Here is a 17,050-nt window from a genome sequence, read left to right on the forward strand (position 1 = left end):
CTCAGCTAACTCCTGTAGAAGGGACTCATTGAAGCAGGCCTGAGTGACTGACAGGAGGGCTGGCAGTGCTGGGGGGTGATCAGGGCTACACAGTGGCTCAAATGGTGCTTTGGCATGTACCGTGTTTGAGACACCCTTGAGATATCCTAACAGGTAAATTTAATAATCGGTTAATTTATGAATCTGTAGGTGTAGGCTGGAAATATAGGCTTGGCAGTGGCTGGCATTTAGGGGGCATGTGGACCCAAGGGAGTGGAGGACATCACCGATACACAGTGTGGACAGAGGGGAGAAGCCCCAGGACAGACAGGAGGGGCCAGCAAAGGGAACCAAGAAGAGAGTGGAGGTGGCAGAGGGTGGGGCAATGGGAAGAATGGTTTAATGGAATCCGAAAAACCACCTGAGCCCCTCCTCAGTGTCCTGGTGAAGAACACTTCAAGAAGGAAGAAAAAGAAAAGTGTCCATTGCATTTAGCAACACGGAAGGTCCTTGGTGATCCAGGGAGAGTAGTTTTGGTGGACTGGTGGGTGCTCAGCAATAGGTGGGACCATGGCTAAGAGTATTCTTTCCCAACCACGTTAGAACAAAGAGAATCTGAACAGAGGAAGCCTCCCCACAAATCTCTGCCACTGTGACTACCCACCAGGGCTCCTCGGCATCTCCTCAGCTCCCACGTAGGGCAAGAGGGTCTTGGCCGATGTCTTAGAACCCACCACTCTGGCCAGCTAGGAAGTCCTCAGGCTGCGAGCTCCACTTCCGAAAGCCAGCCTTACCCCTTATGGGACTTCAAAGAACTGTTAAGTGTTACCTTTTTTCTTTGAGCAGGTGGAGGGGAAGTCCTTGTCTTCAACCTTTACTGAAGGCCTGTTACACTTCATCCTACAGAAGAAAGAACGTCGTGCTCCAGAACATAATCGAGATGGCCCAGGGGTTATATCTGTTTTAACTGGAAGTCCAGCTGCAAATCAATACACAAAATGTGATAAACTGAGAGTAGTGTTGTCTGTCAGGAGGGGGAGTGTGACCTTGAACAAAGCCCTTTCCTCACTGCCTCACGGACTTATAGTGATGACATAAGACTAACATTTGAGCCCTAACACACGCAATATGGATAGGTGTGCTGTCAATCTGGAAATGTTTACAGCGTGTGTAGAATGTGCTACGAGAGGAATGAATGAGATGCTCTGAGGGGATAAAAATAAACATAGCAAGGCGGCGCCTGTGGCTGAAAGGAATAGGGCGCCGGCCCCATGTGCTGGAGATGGTGGGTTCAAACCCAGCCCTGGCCAAAAACTGCAAAAAATAAATAAATAAATAAACATAGCATGAGGTTCCCGTCCAATAGGAGCTTATGATGGAGAAAGGGAAATGGACGTGCACTCAGAAAAGGTTAATGATAATGACAGGATGATGTACGGTTAGTGCCAAATAAATGGCACAGACGGCCTGTGCTTCCCAGAGGAGGCAGCACCTGGGCTGGCACTGGAGGAAGGCTGGAAAGGAGGGAGCAGGGTTGCCTTCGTTCTCAACCTGGCTACAGGATGCTTTATCAACACCCAGATGGGTATCAGCACCCAGATGTAGCCCTGGATGCTTTATTGACGCCCAGATTCTGGGACCCCATTCTGTCTCTGTGCTGTCCAATGTGGGAGCCACCAGCCACGGGTGGCTCTGGAGCATTTGAAATGCGATTTTTCTGACTTGAGGTGTGCTGTGTGAAATACACACAGGATCTCAAAGACATAGTACAAAAAAGAAGGTAAAAGAACTCAATTTTTATAGTTATTAAAGAAATAAAAACATTTTGGATTGATTGAATTGAGTAAAATATATGATTTAAATTAATATTTTGCTTATTTTTTACTTTTTTAAATGTAGCTACCAGGAAATGTGAAATTACACAAATGTCTGTGGTTTGCATCATGTCTCCTGGGCTGGGCCGTCTGAAGCCACCAAATTAGAATCTCAGGAAGTGGAACATGGCCGTGCTGCGAAGCCGGGGGTTCTGAAGTGCATGCCTCCTGACAAAACCCTGGCGGCGCGTCAGGGCAGGAAGCTGGGGAGCAGCATCCAGCCATCCCCAGGGAAGCAACTCTGCCCCGCGCTCCTCCCGAGCCCTCCCTTCCTGTCTACCGCCCACATTGCCATCTCAGTGGTCCTTCCCAGGGGAGGAATCACGTCAAAGTCCCCAAGTGGACCCGGTCCCACCTGGCTCAGAACCCTTCACTGTGTCTCCACAGACCAAAAGGCCTTTGTGGTCTAGCCCTTTGCTTCCCTGCATGGTTCATCCAATAGCACTCAGCAGGCCACAGGGCTCCACACCCCGTACCTGTCCACAGATCATTTCCTCTGCTCCTTTCCTCTCCTCATCACCTGGCAAACATTAATTCATCTTTTCAAACCCACCTCAGTTGTCATGCCTATGTGATGCCTATCCTTGCGCCCACATGAGAATTAATCATCCCCTTCCCTATGCTGCTACTATTTCCATGGCTGTACCATTATTATGCAGGCTGCTGTCTGTCTCCTTGTTCCCCTGACTTCCTGGTAAGAGCCTCAAAGGCAAGGACCAAAAACCATCCACCTTTTCCTCCTCAGGTCACTAAAAGAATGCCATGGCCAGACAATAAAGGGAGACTGCATTTTACTCTTAGGAAGAAGATGCCTTAATGAAAAGGGTGTTCTAGAGGAGATTCCTCTGGTGATAGTTCTCTCCAGGGATTAACATGGGGAGCTTGAAAGCAGGACACTAGTTAGGTCATGAATACACTGGGCCAAGCGGAGTACAACACTGATTCACTACGTGCCAGGACCTGTCCTGCCTGCTTCATATATATCAGCATATTTAATCTTCACAACCCAGTGAAACAGGTTCCATTTCACACATGAGGAAACTGAGGCATGGAGTGGTTTAGTAACTTATTGAGGGTCACACAGCTAGTGAATGGTGGAGCCAGGATATGAACCTAGCAATCTGCTTTCTGGGTCCACACTCTCAACTGTGGGAGTGCAGAGCCACTCACAGGATGGAGGAGACAGCTATGGGGCTCAGCCTCAACAGGAGGCGCAGGCGGGGTTGCAGGAGCAGGAAGCTGGGGGAGATGTGAATGGTGATTCCAATGCGTTAAGAAGAAAGTGAGGAGGGGGAGCCAATGTAATGAGGCATTACTTGAGAACAAATGAAACTCCAATAAACTCGGGAGCATACAACTGGGAATTTCTAGGTTCTGAAAAAAAACGTCTAAAAAATCAGAAAGAATCACGTCAAAGTAGCTGTACTTTCTCCCAATAAATTTAGACATTGCGTTTTTTCCTTCTTTATGTAAAACAAACACAAAAGAACACAGATAATCCCATTTAGCCAAAGATAGTCTAGGTGCCCCAGAAAAAGGAAAGAAGTGGGAACAGAGGCTGAGCCTACGGCGCACACTGGCTCTTTCCACCACTTGGTGCTCGGTGGCGGCCGCCTGCGCGTGGGCTGCCGAGGACATGCCTGGCCTTCTCCTCCACTCACTTTTTGCATCTATGAGCCGCTCCCGGGGTGTGGTGTCGGAGGAGGAGAGCTGCTCCTTGACTTTGGTGATATCTTTAGGATGCAGGTAGTCAAACAAACTCTGACCAATCAGATCATTCTGTGCGGGTGAAAAGAAACAACAAATCAGTCCCATGTGGAAAATAAATCATGCAACAAGTGCTTCAGGTCTGTACCTTTGCCTTTATTGTACATCTTTAAGCATTTAAAGCATTGCCAATGTGAACCTGGACATGTCTGATCCCTTTGCCTAGATACAGACACAGGGAGGAGGCCTGAGGAGGTTGATTTTGATAACGTGTGGGGGGAAAAGGGCTCAAAGATATAAACAGTTCCTGCTCCTAGAAGGTAAGACCCTTGGCTATATGTATTCTTTTTCATTCATTTCTGATGCCCACAAATTGCCCTGGAAGACCTCAGAAAGGAGGTGAATAGGCTGAGGGCTCTGACCCCAGCTCTACATTCGGCCTGTGTCTTAAGCAGGCCACGTCATATTGTATGCCTCAGTCACCTAACCTGTTAACAGAGATAACAGAAACCTCCTCCATACCTTTGTACTGAGATGAAAAAGAGCAAAACACTTTGGAAAAATTAAATTTACATTAACTCTATGTCATTTTTTGATCTTTCAATTCTTGTGCCTACCAGAAGCACCATGCAAACACCAGTGTGTGAATGAGTGAATGAGTGAATGAATGAAAACTCTGGGGACGTAACAGGTGAAAAGCTCTGTTCCAGATGTTTCCATAAATGTCAATCTTATTTGATCCTATAAACACTCCTAAAGGTCTCGGTTATAAGAAATTTTTAGAGAAAGTGGAGGTTCAACAGTGCTAAGGAGTGACACATCACTGAAGCATGGGGTGGATTCCCAAGTTTCTTTTTCTCTGGTTATATCACCAGCTTGCCTTTCTCCCATGGCAGATAGCGTTTTGCTCCCTGATCTCACTCCACGGTTGTAGGAATTTATTTTACAATAATAAAAAAGCCATAATGGTTTTGATTAAATCCAAGTCAGATTGTTTTTTTAGACAGGGTCTTGTTCTGTAGCCCGGGCTAGAGTGCAATCGCATCATCATACCTCACTGCAGCCTCCAACACCTAGGCTCAAGTGATTCTCCTACCTCAGCCTTCCAAGTAGCAGGGATTACAGCTACGTGCCACCAACCCCGGCTAAGTGTTCTACTTTTTGTACAGACAAGGTCTTGCTCTTTGCTCTTGCTCAGACTGGAGAGTCAGATCTTTTAATGGAAGAAATATTCAAGGATTTCCCTAAGTTTAAATTCATTTCTCTTTTTAAAAGTTTAGAATTTTCTGAAAGAAGTATTTCACATGTGACTTGTACACTAGAATTATTCTGAAGAACGGGATGACATTTCTGACTGCTGTGACCACCACCACCAAGAGCATAAACAATACCTGGCTGTAGTTGAGGATCTTGAAGACAGACTCAGAGACAAAGAGTATCTTCCCTCGGTCACATCCTACGACAAACAAAAATCCATCTGCTGCCTAATCAGGAGAAATGGACAATCAATTTATCACACTTTAGGAAGCAGATTTGTAATCACCCTGATAGCAAATCAAGGATTTGTTTTCTAAGTATCCCAAGCACAGGAACATTCATTGATAGTTTCTCTGCTCTCCTAAGAAAAGGATACTTAAATTCCTGAGGAGAACAATACAGTTCTCTCCAAGGCAAACACCGTGCATGTGTGTGTGTATCTCCGTATGTTATCTAATAACTATAGGGAAAAGGCCAATGAAAGTTAGTTCTAATTCAAAGCAGAATTTAGCTTAAGAATTTTCTTTTCATTGTATCATGGTCCAGACAAAGTATGTTTCATTGCTCTAATTATAACATCTTTATGCAGAATCATAGAATCTGGGATTGGAAGGACTCTTTAAGATCAAAATCCCCTCCCTAATTCTCAGCCACCATCTGTCCTTAACGTGAACACCTCCATTACAGGGAGCTCTCTAGAACAGTGGTTCTCAGCATTTGGAGTGGTATTTTTTGTTTCTGTTTTTATGCGGCTGGTCAGGCATGGGACTGCTCACAGGGGTTTTCTTTGACCTCTACCTCACTCCACATAATTCTAATGTATACAGGGTTGAGAACTACTGCTCTCAAATGCTATATCCTTTCATCCAGGGTTGGGCTATTTGTATTCTAAGTGAGACAAGAAAAGTAAAGCAAAAGTTTCCCCTTAAATTATTCTTAGCCCCAGGGTGTTGCCTGTGGCTCAAAGGAGTAGTGCGCAGGCCCCATATGCCGGAGGTGGCAGGTTTAAACCCAACCCCAGCCAAAAACCGCAAAAAAAAAAAAAAATTATTCCTAGCCCTTCTTTAGTTTAAATACAGGTAACAATCTAATACAGGTATACAGACTGAAGCAGTTAAATACCAAAGCTATAGTGCCTAAAAGCTGTGGCTGTTCTGTCTGCATGTGGGCGAGTCCTATGCACAGCCTGCCCAGGTGGACATGCGCTCAGCTTCCCCTGGAGCCTCTGGAGGTGGTCGGGCACTCCCCACCCTTCATGCACCTGCTCTCCAATACATGGGAGCCAGTCTCTCGCTTTAGTCACTAATCCTCAGTTTGTTCCCCGGAAAAATCTAGAAAAACTCTGTTCCCTTTTTTTACAAAAGGAATGTAGTTTAATTCAAAGAACCAGGAAATGAATTCACATGCCAGAAAATAAAAGAAGGGTGTGAGTACTTGTGCTGGGGTAGAGTGAGCGGGAGGAGAACAGAATCACCATTGCTGTGAGAACCTGGCAGGCCACCCAGCCAGAAGGAAGCCGGGGAGGATCCTTTCCTAAGTTAGGTCCCTAAGCGGGCCCGGGGGCAAGGCATGACAGTGAGGGGGAAGTAACTTTCCAAGCACCATCTGCTGGAAGCCTCATTCTGTCAAAAAATAGGGTATTAATAACTTCCTCATTTGCCTTGCAGACAATTTCATATCTCACAAGAGAAGTGTTTTGAGGCTTTTCATTGATGTGGTGATGTGGCTGGAAATGTGCCTGGGAAGGTGCTGTGCCATCTAGAGGGAATGCTGGGCAGGGGCAGCGCGGGGCTGAGTTGCGGAGCAAGGTAGATGCTGACAGTGCCAGGGGACAGGGAGCAGGTTCTCAGACCAGACAATGTGCAGTACGGGGCAGTCCAGCTCCACTGCACTCTGGCAGATGAGCCAGCTGGTGACGAAGCACTAAGAGCACCACGAGGCCATGTGGACACCCAAGGGCAAGTTCACGCCTGAGGACGAGGATGTTAGTCAGCAAGTGACACAGAGGCCTTAGGATGGCCTGCCTGGTTTTCAAAACATAGGGAAATAGAGTATCTAGGCATTTAAACTGGTAAGTTTGACCGATCCCCAACGCACATTTACCAAAGATATTTTGAAAGCACCTAGTAAAGAAAGCAGTTTGATTTGCAATGGTGAGAAAAAGCAGAAGTTTAGTTCCTGCTGCCAAACTGTCTAAACATCATCCGAGTGGACCCCGCCTTCTGTTGAAGCAAATTCCCAGGAACTGGGCACCTGTGAGTGGCAAGAGATTGGGCCTTTTTCACAGCCACTGACATGTGAGAGAAGAGAGAAGTTCCCTCAAGAAAGACAGGTCACTGTGAGTGCTGTACGAAACAGAGGAGCAGAAAGGGCAAACCCGAGATGAAGCATTTAGTCTGAAAAGCATTATAATCCTCGTTCCACGCCCTGATAAACATCGGCATCTGACGGGAAATCAAGAAAAGCAGCGGCAAGATTATTGAGCAGGTGTCACTGCAAAAGGACCTTGATATACAACATACATACATAGATACATGTGTGTATACACACACACACACACATGCACAGAGTAGAACGTCTGGAAGTCGACTAGCCAAGGGACTGTAACAAACTGGTCAACATACGAAGTGGTCAAGCAAAGGAACTTGGCCTACTGCACTGACAGAACGTGTGGTGCATGTCTACTCTATGAAAATTAGGTCAACTTGAGGAGGTGGTCACAGGAGGGAGGCGGTTAATTATGGAGGTTCTACTGCATGTAAAAAATAAAAATACATGTACTTTTTTTTCTTAAAACAATCAAATTACCAGCAGGGTAATCAGGACCAGCTACACAATTTGTGGCACCTAGAACAAAAATAAAAATGCACAGACTGTTGTTCAACAATGAAGATTTTCAAGATGGCAACAGAGCATTACACCAGGCGCCGGGCCCTGCATGACTGCAGAGGTTGCACGCCTATGAAACTGGCCCTGAGGGCAGCTCCAGAGATGCTGGAAGCACAGCTCATATTTTAACTTCAGTGATTTCTCTCTGAGAACACAGACATCTTTATGAAAAGAATGGAGAGGTGGAGGCAGAGTTAGGTGTCTGAATTAATGTGCCCTGAGAGTGGTGACCAAAGTGCCATCATCACTCACTTGCTAGGAAGCCTGGCCTCACTCTGAAGTGTTTATCATTGATTTGGATGTTCCCACAACAAGGTCACACATCAGTAAATTCATGAATGAAAAGAATGAAAGTCACAGAAGCACCGGATTAGATCTACAAGCCACGCAAAGATTCAAAGGGTCACTAATGATAGGCTGGACTGTGGGGTCATTCAACAGATTTTGACAGAGATAAAAAAGAAGTCCTATCTGAGTTCAAGAAACACAAACAGTACCTATGTAAGATGTCAGAAACCTGACCTAACAAAAATTCCATGCACAAGAGAGTTGGGGTGGGGCAGTACCGCAGCCGCCCACAACGACGTTGTGGCAAAGGAGACCCCCCTGCCCCGTTCCCCTCAGCTGACCAGACTGCCCATGAAATGCTGCCCTGGGTTGTGGGAGCCGCTTTGGGAGGGAAACCCAGAAAATGGATGTGGCTCTAGAAAGTGTGTGTTGCAAATCCTGTTATGGCCAATTCTCAACCCTATTCCCAACCCTTCCCACACTCCCACACCCCGCCTGTCTCCACTATGAAGCTGGAAAATCCACATTACTTGTTTCTGTACCTTGCCTTAAAACTAGGGGTGACCAAGTGACACACTTCTGATAAGCTGATGTCTACTACTGGGCTTCCAGGAAGGTGTATCCCTCCCTAATAAGAAGGACAGCCAACCCAGAGCCTTCCCTACCTGTTTCTTCTAGTCGGTCTGGCTATTCAGCCACACACAGCCATCTTGTGACATTAAGGAAACCTGCTAGCAGGCCAGCTTGGCACGCAAAGACAGAAAGAACCTGGTTCCTACTGACCTCACTGCACAGTAAGCCTACACCACCTATCCACAATCAGGCATACATGAGAATTAAAACCCTGTTTATTCATCAGGTCCCCTATCCTCGCTGCTAAACAATTTCTGATTGATATAGCGTGACAAGAGGGGATGACTAATCCTGAAGTGAGCAGACCGGCCACGCTTATGGAGAGCCGAGAGCCAGGCTGAGGGGAAAATGGATGGGGATGATGTAAAAACACGGCCGGACTACTCTTCACCCTGGGGCTTTGCACACTTCTGCTCAAAGATAGGGACCAAGATTCTGTGGGGAGCTGGGGAGGTTGAGGTCACTCCTGGCTTGGTGGGAGGCAGGAGTGGGTATCCTTGCTTTTAGTTAGGTTTTTTTAGTTTTCTCTTCATAATTGGCGAGATGACATGTTTCTGAATCCAGTTTCTTTCCTGTCAATCCCCAAGTTAATCCCGCTCTACCCAGCAGCGTGCCTTGGAGCCAGCCCTGTGCAGACCTAATTCTGCACAGAAGCCAACAAGTTCCTATGGTGCCACCTGAGCCATTTCCCTGCAGAGACAAAGAGAGCCCAAAAGTCAAGCTGGCTAGATCACCCACCTCTTCCATTAATTTTCTTTTTGGAGCCACTAAGTCTGGCAGTTTTGTCGTTTTAATGGAATGTTGGTGTAAAGATTTAGGTGGATCATTTTGTGCCAGTGCCTAAGTCAGGGGCGTGAGAAATTCTCAACTATAGTCAGTTTCAGTCCCTTTCTATAATCTTCATGCAGAAGTATCATTTTTTTAAAAAGAAATGTGATTCTTAAATCCTTCCTATTTTTAACAAAATCGTGTCTCTTCTGATTTAAAATCACAATAGCATAGACCTTCCATTTTTGTGGAAGGAATGAGAAGCCTGGCCAAACAATAAAATAAAGGTAGAGAGACCTGCAAGAGGAAGTGGGCCTAAAAAAACTGAGTGTTGAGACCAAATCTCCACATGCAGGTACTTACTCTGAAACTTATACAAATAAATGTTGTATAAAACAATCCCATAGTTGCAACATACCCTGAGAATGAGGTGTTTCAATTCATCATCTGATAGAAAAGTGGGTTTGTAGTTTGCTTCTGTATATGGATTGGTGGCACCTTAGGGAGAAAAAAGAAAAAAAGTTGATACACTGTATATTCAGATAACTTCTCATATTACCTCACTGCCTCAAGCCTTCTGCATGTGGCCTTATCCCTACCACCCGGGATTTCAATTTTATCTTCTTTTTCCTTAACTGAGACGAGCTCAGCTCTGCCTTTGAACAGACTTCTGTAACGCCAAAGAGAATTCCATTGAAAAGAGAACACTGTTACCCACAGGAGACTTAACAAGCTTGTTTTTCTCATTACAGGGAAAACCATGAGATAACAGAAGGAAGTTAAAAATCTGCTTCTAGGAGACAAGGCAGTTCTGGAAGCAAAGTGGTAGAGGCTCTCCTGGGAGGCTCCCTCCTTCCCTCCGAGATCTGTAGGAAACAGGCTGTCTAGCAGTCCCTCAAGTCACCACCCCGAATGTTCTCGGGAAATCAACCAGTCTGCCGGGCCCTGAGTAAATATACCGTAGGAGGCATTTTGTGTGAGTTCCTCCTCATTAGGGGTGAGGTGAACGCGCCCGGCAAAAAAAAGGCGTGACTTCAGCCAATGCAGCTCTTGCTCCCAGGACCAAAAGGGGACAGGATTTATGTTTAAAAAGCTGTCAGTCTGAGCGCGCTGCCTGTGGCTCAAAGGAGTAGAATGCTGGCCCCATATGCCGGAGGTGGCAGGTTTGAACCCAGCCCCAGCCAAAAACTGCAAAAAAAAAGCTGTCAGTCTGGCATTTATCAGGACAGCAATAATTTAACAGAGAAAACTGCCACCAGTAAATGACCTGGGATGTGTAGAATAGGAAAGGAATCGGATGAAAGGGCTCTGTGACAACCCCAAGTACCGCAGGGAAGGAGAGCACAGGGATGGGTTTGTGACTTTCATATCAGCTAACAAGGCACGTCCTGTTGATCAACATCCCCACTTTTTATTGTAACTGGAGATTTGCCACTTTTTCCTCCCAGTTTAGTAGAAATTGGTTTATAATAATTTAACTCATATCATCTTTGCTGATAGGAATTTTTAAATGCCATTCTGCAAGCACAGGGTACAGCATTTATATTTTTGAACAACGATCACAAGCCAGACGAAACCAGCTACTTCTTATTTGTGTTGCCTTTGTACAAATATAAAGACACAATTCTTCATGCTGGTCAGAGATCTGCCTGAGCTCCCACTTTCCAATTTCCTCCCAAATCCAAGACGAGCTATGGAAAATTCCAGGAACAGCGTTAGCTAAAATGCCTGATATATTTCAGCTTTCTCTCGTGGTTTGGATAAGTCACTTCCACTTTTCTGCCTCTGTATTCTCACCTTCCCCACATTCAGAAAAGAAGGAAAACACTGCCTCCCTCACAAAGAGTCGATCTGGTTCGGGAAAATTCCAGGAAGATGAAAATATCCTCAGCGTTCATTCCTGACAATAAAACGCTGGAAGAACCATCAACCAGTGACTCATTCTTCTGAGGAACCATGATGCATTTTCTCTCTTAAAAACTGACTTTTTGGTGTCATCGTGTGCACCTACATTTCTGCTTGTTAAAATCGTAAGGGTGGGATACAGACACACACAGAGGCAAGATGAGACGCAGCAGTGTCCCCTCTGATGTGCACATAGCCCAGTTACATGCACGTACAGAGACATGGAAAGCACACAGCTTCCATGCTCTGAGGATGGGTGACCGCAAAACTGAATCTCAATGTCCAAGTCAGCACAATCATCACTTCTTTTGGCATCATGGCTATTGCTGAAAAGCACAGGCAGATTTCTCAAGGCTACATATTTACCAGCAATAACGATTTGCCTTAGGGACTCAGGAACATGCTAGGCAACGGGGGGAACGTTTGTGGGCAAAGACATAAAGGACAAGAAAGCCCAGGGTCTCACCTCTTAAGGTTTTCATGTGCTGAACAGCCATCCTTAGTACAGTAAGTTTGTCTAATTTCCTGGACATAGCATTGCACGTTGGTACCAAAGAAGCCAATTCATCGATAAAACTGTTCATTTTATCCCGACGCCGCTTTTCAATCTGACTGTGAGCTTCCCTGAACAACAATATGAAAAATTATTTCTTATATAATGGAACCAAGCAGCAAGGAAACAGCAAAAATAAATGAGTTGTAACTGTTTTATTCATCTGACAAGGCAAATTCAGAATTTGCAGAATGTCTCAAATTAGGCTTTTCTACTAGAGTCACCAAGAAAATGGTCTCACTGACAGGTATTAGTTTTTTATGCTACCTCATCCTTAGAATTTAGAAGAAACATTTCAGACTCAGAGCCCATACATAGCTCAGTGGTTAGGGTGCCAGCCACATACACCAGGGCTGGCAGGTTCGAATCTGGCCTGGGCCTGCTAAAAACAATAATGACAACTACAACAACAACAACAAAAAATAGCCAGGTATTGTGGTGGGTGCCTATAGTCCCAGCTACTTGGGAGACTGAGGCAAAAGAATCACTTAAGCCCAAGAGTTTGATGGTGCTGTGAGCTGTGACACCACGGTACCTAATGGAGGGCAACAAGAGACAACTCTGTCTCAAAAAGAAGAAAGATTTCAGGCTCACTGAATGAGGCATCCCATAATGAATGTCATCTTCTTTAGACCACCAAAAACCCCACCTAGATGCAACATCTATCCCCGAAAGGGTCTTCCAAGGCATGTCACGCTCCTTCCTCCCAGAAGCAGCCACCTGCTGAGGCAGGGTGACACCTCCCTGGCACACTCTCCTAACTGATTTACACCTGCCACAGTGGCTGTCATCCTAAGGAGGTGCAGCAACAGTGGAAATGCAGTTTGCGCAGCTACTGTACATACAGACCCCTGTAAAGGCTGGTCTACGAGAGAAAAACAGAATTCTTAGGTCAGCCATTTTCTGCAGCCCCCTTCATCTGTGTGCCACGACACAGCCTCAGAGGGTCCTGGTTCTAATGGCAGAAGAGCCTGGGGAGTGGCAAGGAATCAGCAAGTGTGGCTGGAGGCAGAGAATCTACTAGAGGAAGCTGGGCATACCCTGCAGAGGCAAGGGACAGCCCAGGAGCTGAGTCACAGAACCTTGTGGCTTCTAGAAGGCTCTCGAGTCAGGAAGGAGTAATCTGCTGAAGACTGGGGAAAAACTGGAGCCTCGATTGATTTTCTGTTACCTCCAAAGTAGCCTTCAGGTTAAGTGCGCTTAGACAGCAAAGATAAAGGGCAGCTCAGCCTGGAGACAGGGGAGCACAGAAGGCCACATCAAGCCAAGGCCACGACCTGTTCCCTAAGGATGGGGATGTGGTGGTGCCCAAAAGGACTCCTGGAAAGATGAGACCAAACACACAGATGCTCCTCTAAGCAACCGAAGCGACAACAGTTTACAGACAAAATAAGGCCCAAGCTTACCTTGCATTTTTGATCCTTCCTTGGTGCTCTGTATATTCTAACCTGAAAAAGAAAAGGCAAAAGATAAAAACATAATCCCCTGAAGATGAATGGCAAAGCTATATACTGCTGTTTCCTTCCTGCCCAGCCTCTGTCATCTCTCCATAGACATGTGGGGACTGAGGGTTGGAGGGAGACAGTCTGAGCCCACGGCTCGTGGCCTCCTTGCAATTGAAGACATGGGTGGAACCTGCCCCATATAACAGGATGTGAAATCGTGCAAAGACAATTCCTATAAGGATGCTGAAGTTCAAATTACTAGGTTCATGGTACCTTCCATGAGGGTCATCTTTGTCTGTGTCCATGCTTTCTCTGAAAAAACAAGAGAGAACGTAACTGTATATTAATACAAACGTAGAGAATAGCTTCTTACCATAAGACAGAAGGCTGTCATTTATCCAGAACTCGAACAATTAGAAAGCTCAAATCATCACAGTATTGAGTAATGATGTATAACAGTAAAATAAAAAAACAAAAATTATTAACTTGACCCTACTATAAAACCTATATTGGCTTTCCAGATTATCAAATAAAAGTTATAGATGGTTTCAACAGACTGTGCATGTTAACACATATTTTACCGTTGTTTGTTAGGAATACACAGTGTTTATGAAAAATGCTTAGTTAACCATAGTATCCAAATATCCCTAACAACCATTCCCCCATCATTCTGGATAAATGACGCTAATTCCATTTGCAAAACATACAAAGCATCAAAGATACGTGTGCATACATATATCTAATTTGGTGGGGAGGGAGGCGAAGTGAGGAGGGGGATTAAAATACCAATACTGAGCAGAGCCCCAGGCAGGTTTCCAAAGGCACTGCCACCAACACTCTGCTCACCAGCTAGCTGGGAACCCCTAGTTTGAGGATGGAGGAGAGCCCAGGGATGGAGGAGAGCCCAGGGACTCAGGTCCACAGAGGGTCCCTTTGTCACACAGGGATCTGCCTCCTTTTCACAGACTCCATATATTCAAGTGCCATGGCATCTTGTGGTTCAGTAAAAACTGATTGAATCGCCAGAGGTGGAAGCACCAAATCCCCCTTGGGGTCAGCTCCCAGCCTTATCCAAAGCCTAAATTTATCAGGAGGACAGTGATGGCCACCTGGGCCTCTCTCCTTTTTCATAAGAAAGGAGAGATTATGGCCCTTCTAACAATGTAATCTCAAGGGCAAAACAACTATTTTTGGGAGCACAGGATCATGTCACAGGCACTCTAGAACAATGCTCCCAACTAGGTGCCCTTGGCTTCCTCACAGGCAAGGAGTTTCTCTAGTTCATCCTAAAGTTCAGAGAAAATCACAGGCGGCTCAGGAAACAAAACTCCCCTTTCTCTTTGGTCTAGGATTGCAGTTGCTCCTCGAAGCCAGGAGATAGCTCAGGAGAGGCAAAGCTGTGCCTGAAAGTCACATGTGACTTCAGTACCTTAATGTGACAAGGAAAGGGAGTGCGTCTGCTTCATTAATCAAGTCCCCTGAATTACAGGTTTGCAAAGTGGAGTCTACATAGGAAAACTAGGGCCCTGGACGTGACCAGGCTGGAAACCACAGACCTCGACAACAGAGGTCTCAGGGCACATCGACAGCTCCAGCTACACTCGCTTGAGACAGAGGGTTCATGGAAAACATCTCGAGGTCTCTCTGCAGGGCAGTCCTGCTGTGGAAGAACATCCTGGCAGCCCTCACCCACTCTCCAGCCCCTGGGCATTGGCTCTCTTAATTATCTGGGATAACTTACATATTAATCATAGCATCTCCTAGTGGGCATCTGACCTCCAGCCATTGTGCTCCCCAAATTCGACCTGTAAACTTCAGCAGAAAGGACATCTGCTGTAGGGGGATACCTCCTTGGAGATTTTCCCTCATTAAACAAAAGAAAACCTCTTAAATGGACATTTGGGTAAGATTTCACGCAGTTTGCCTCAGCAAAACAAAATGTGCCTTTGAATATTCTACACTGCCTTATTCCCTAGGTGTCTATACACACAGAGAAGAGTTGACTGTAAGTGTGAAAATTTACTTACACAAAAGAAAAGCCATCATGTCTAAAAAGAAAAAAAAAATACTATTTAACATAACAGATTCATACTAATTCAAATTACGTTTAAGGACATATCAATCTTCCTAAATTGTCTGCAGGGAGGACCTCCACTCCTTTGTTCTGGAGACAGTAAGTTAGTGCCTGATGCCCTCTGTCGTGCTCAGAGAGAGGCCCCTCTTTGAACTCCTGAGATGACATCCATAAATTAGTTCTCTCACTCAAAGGGGAAGAGGAAGAAAAGGGTAAAAAAAAGTGGAACTTGGCCTTAATGCTGTTCTTTTTCCCTCAATGTGGAACAATGCGGAGACCAGAGGGGAAAGTAAATGCCTCAGCAGGGCTAGAGGCGCCCTCCTTGCTTATAAGCCAGAGAGAAGATAAAGCCAAAAGCCAAATGTGTGGCCACCTAGACCAGGGCCTTTTGCTCCCATCCCTTCTTCCAGGAAAATCAGTAGCTGGCCCCTAGGTGTTCCGTGAACAGGCACCAAGTTTAAGGAGAAGAAGACAAAGCCCAAAGGCCTTACTGGTAGTCAGTGGAGCTGCCCTTCCTCTTGCGGTTGCAATCCACACCGCTGGTGCCAAGGGAGGTGGACAGCAGGTCGGTAGGGCCCGAGGACATGAAATCACTGATGGTTGAAGAAATGTCCATTCTCTGGTCTGCCATTGGACGTTCTGGAATCATTACAAGGGGACACAGAGGTGTGTTTATTTCTAAAGTGTTCTTCTAAAGTGGTGGAAAACCCAGAGTGGCGTGATGGATACCACTTGTGCAAAAGCCGCAGGAAAGCAGGAAATACCCTTTCTTATGCTCTAAGTCCTACTTGGGAGTCAGGAAAATATGGTCCCTCTCTATCCCTGGCCCAGGCCAAATCTGTCCTGTTGTCCCTCACTGTCCTTTTGTACCCAGATCCTGCACAAGCAAAACCTTGCATAGTGACATGAAGACACTATAAATAAATTAGCTGACATACTGAGAATTCATATTTTAAAAGCACTACTAAGTAAACTGGTCCCCATAAAGAAGCTGACAAGCACCTTGCAACTCCAAACCCAGCTGAAGAGGTTGTGCCTGCCGCCGTCAGGGGCCTGAGCTCTGCGCAGTAGGACTGGAGCTGTCACTCCTCCCCTCTGGGCCCAAGTTCCCTCATCTGCAAAACAAGAGGGTAAGTGTGAGCTACTGTTTTCCACTATTACTATTATGCTTACAGAGGAGTGAACCAGTACGCACCCTTGTGAGGTGTGTGCCAACTTTTCACTTTTATAAGCACTGCTGCAGGGAACGTCTTTGTGCATCTATCTCCTTGCATTTGAGCTATTATCTCTCAGAATAAATTTCTAAAAGTGGACCTGTCAGGGCAAAGGGGACACACATTGCATATTCTGGAACATACTGAAACACAGAGCTCCAGAAAAGCTCCAATAATTTCTATACCCAACAAGAGCTCCTGCCAATCTGAAGGGAAAAAAGGAAAACCCCCTTGCATTTTCCAATTATGACCATGGTGCTCTGTGTTTGAGGCATTTTTCTGCCTTACCTTCCGTCTGTCTCTTCACATTCTGTTTTTCTACTGCAGGGGCCTCCCACCCCGAGCTTACCTGTGTACCGGGACACGGCTGGAGGAAACACACCCCTCCAGAGACCCTCAGTGCTGCCCAGCAATCCCTTACTCCCCTGGCCACTGACTTGCTCACTCTGCTATGGAGGACTACA

At 45.9% G+C, this 17,050-nt stretch overlaps 1 protein-coding gene across 9 annotated transcripts in view; it reads right to left on the bottom strand.

The window, feature by feature from the left end:
* The window catches only part of BMAL1 (basic helix-loop-helix ARNT like 1), a 105,497-nt gene that overhangs the window by 17,294 nt on the left and 71,153 nt on the right, over nt 1-17,050 (bottom strand). For 2 of the 9 annotated variants that reach the window (XM_053560720.1, XM_053560719.1), the window contains exons 1-9: nt 15,864-15,978; nt 15,040-15,110; nt 13,572-13,610; nt 13,260-13,301; nt 11,767-11,924; nt 9,814-9,893; nt 4,952-5,044; nt 3,515-3,632; nt 809-958 (exon numbers count right to left, since the gene is read on the bottom strand). In XM_053560720.1, the coding sequence (XP_053416695.1) occupies nt 809-958; nt 3,515-3,632; nt 4,952-5,044; nt 9,814-9,893; nt 11,767-11,924; nt 13,260-13,301; nt 13,572-13,610; nt 15,040-15,050 (691 nt within the window). In that variant the 5' untranslated portion in view covers nt 15,051-15,110; nt 15,864-15,978. Of the gene's footprint in view, nt 1-808; nt 959-3,514; nt 3,633-4,951; nt 5,045-9,813; nt 9,894-11,766; nt 11,925-13,259; nt 13,302-13,571; nt 13,611-15,039; nt 15,129-15,325; nt 15,347-15,863; nt 16,012-16,374; nt 16,488-16,567; nt 16,687-17,050 lie in introns of those variants that run through there. The other 7 variants (XM_053560717.1, XM_053560716.1, XM_053560714.1 and 4 more) reach the window with 6 other exon arrangements.

The sequence above is a fragment of the Nycticebus coucang genome, chromosome 14 (genome assembly GCF_027406575.1).
Source record: "Nycticebus coucang isolate mNycCou1 chromosome 14, mNycCou1.pri, whole genome shotgun sequence".
Taxonomy (NCBI): domain Eukaryota; kingdom Metazoa; phylum Chordata; class Mammalia; order Primates; family Lorisidae; genus Nycticebus; species Nycticebus coucang.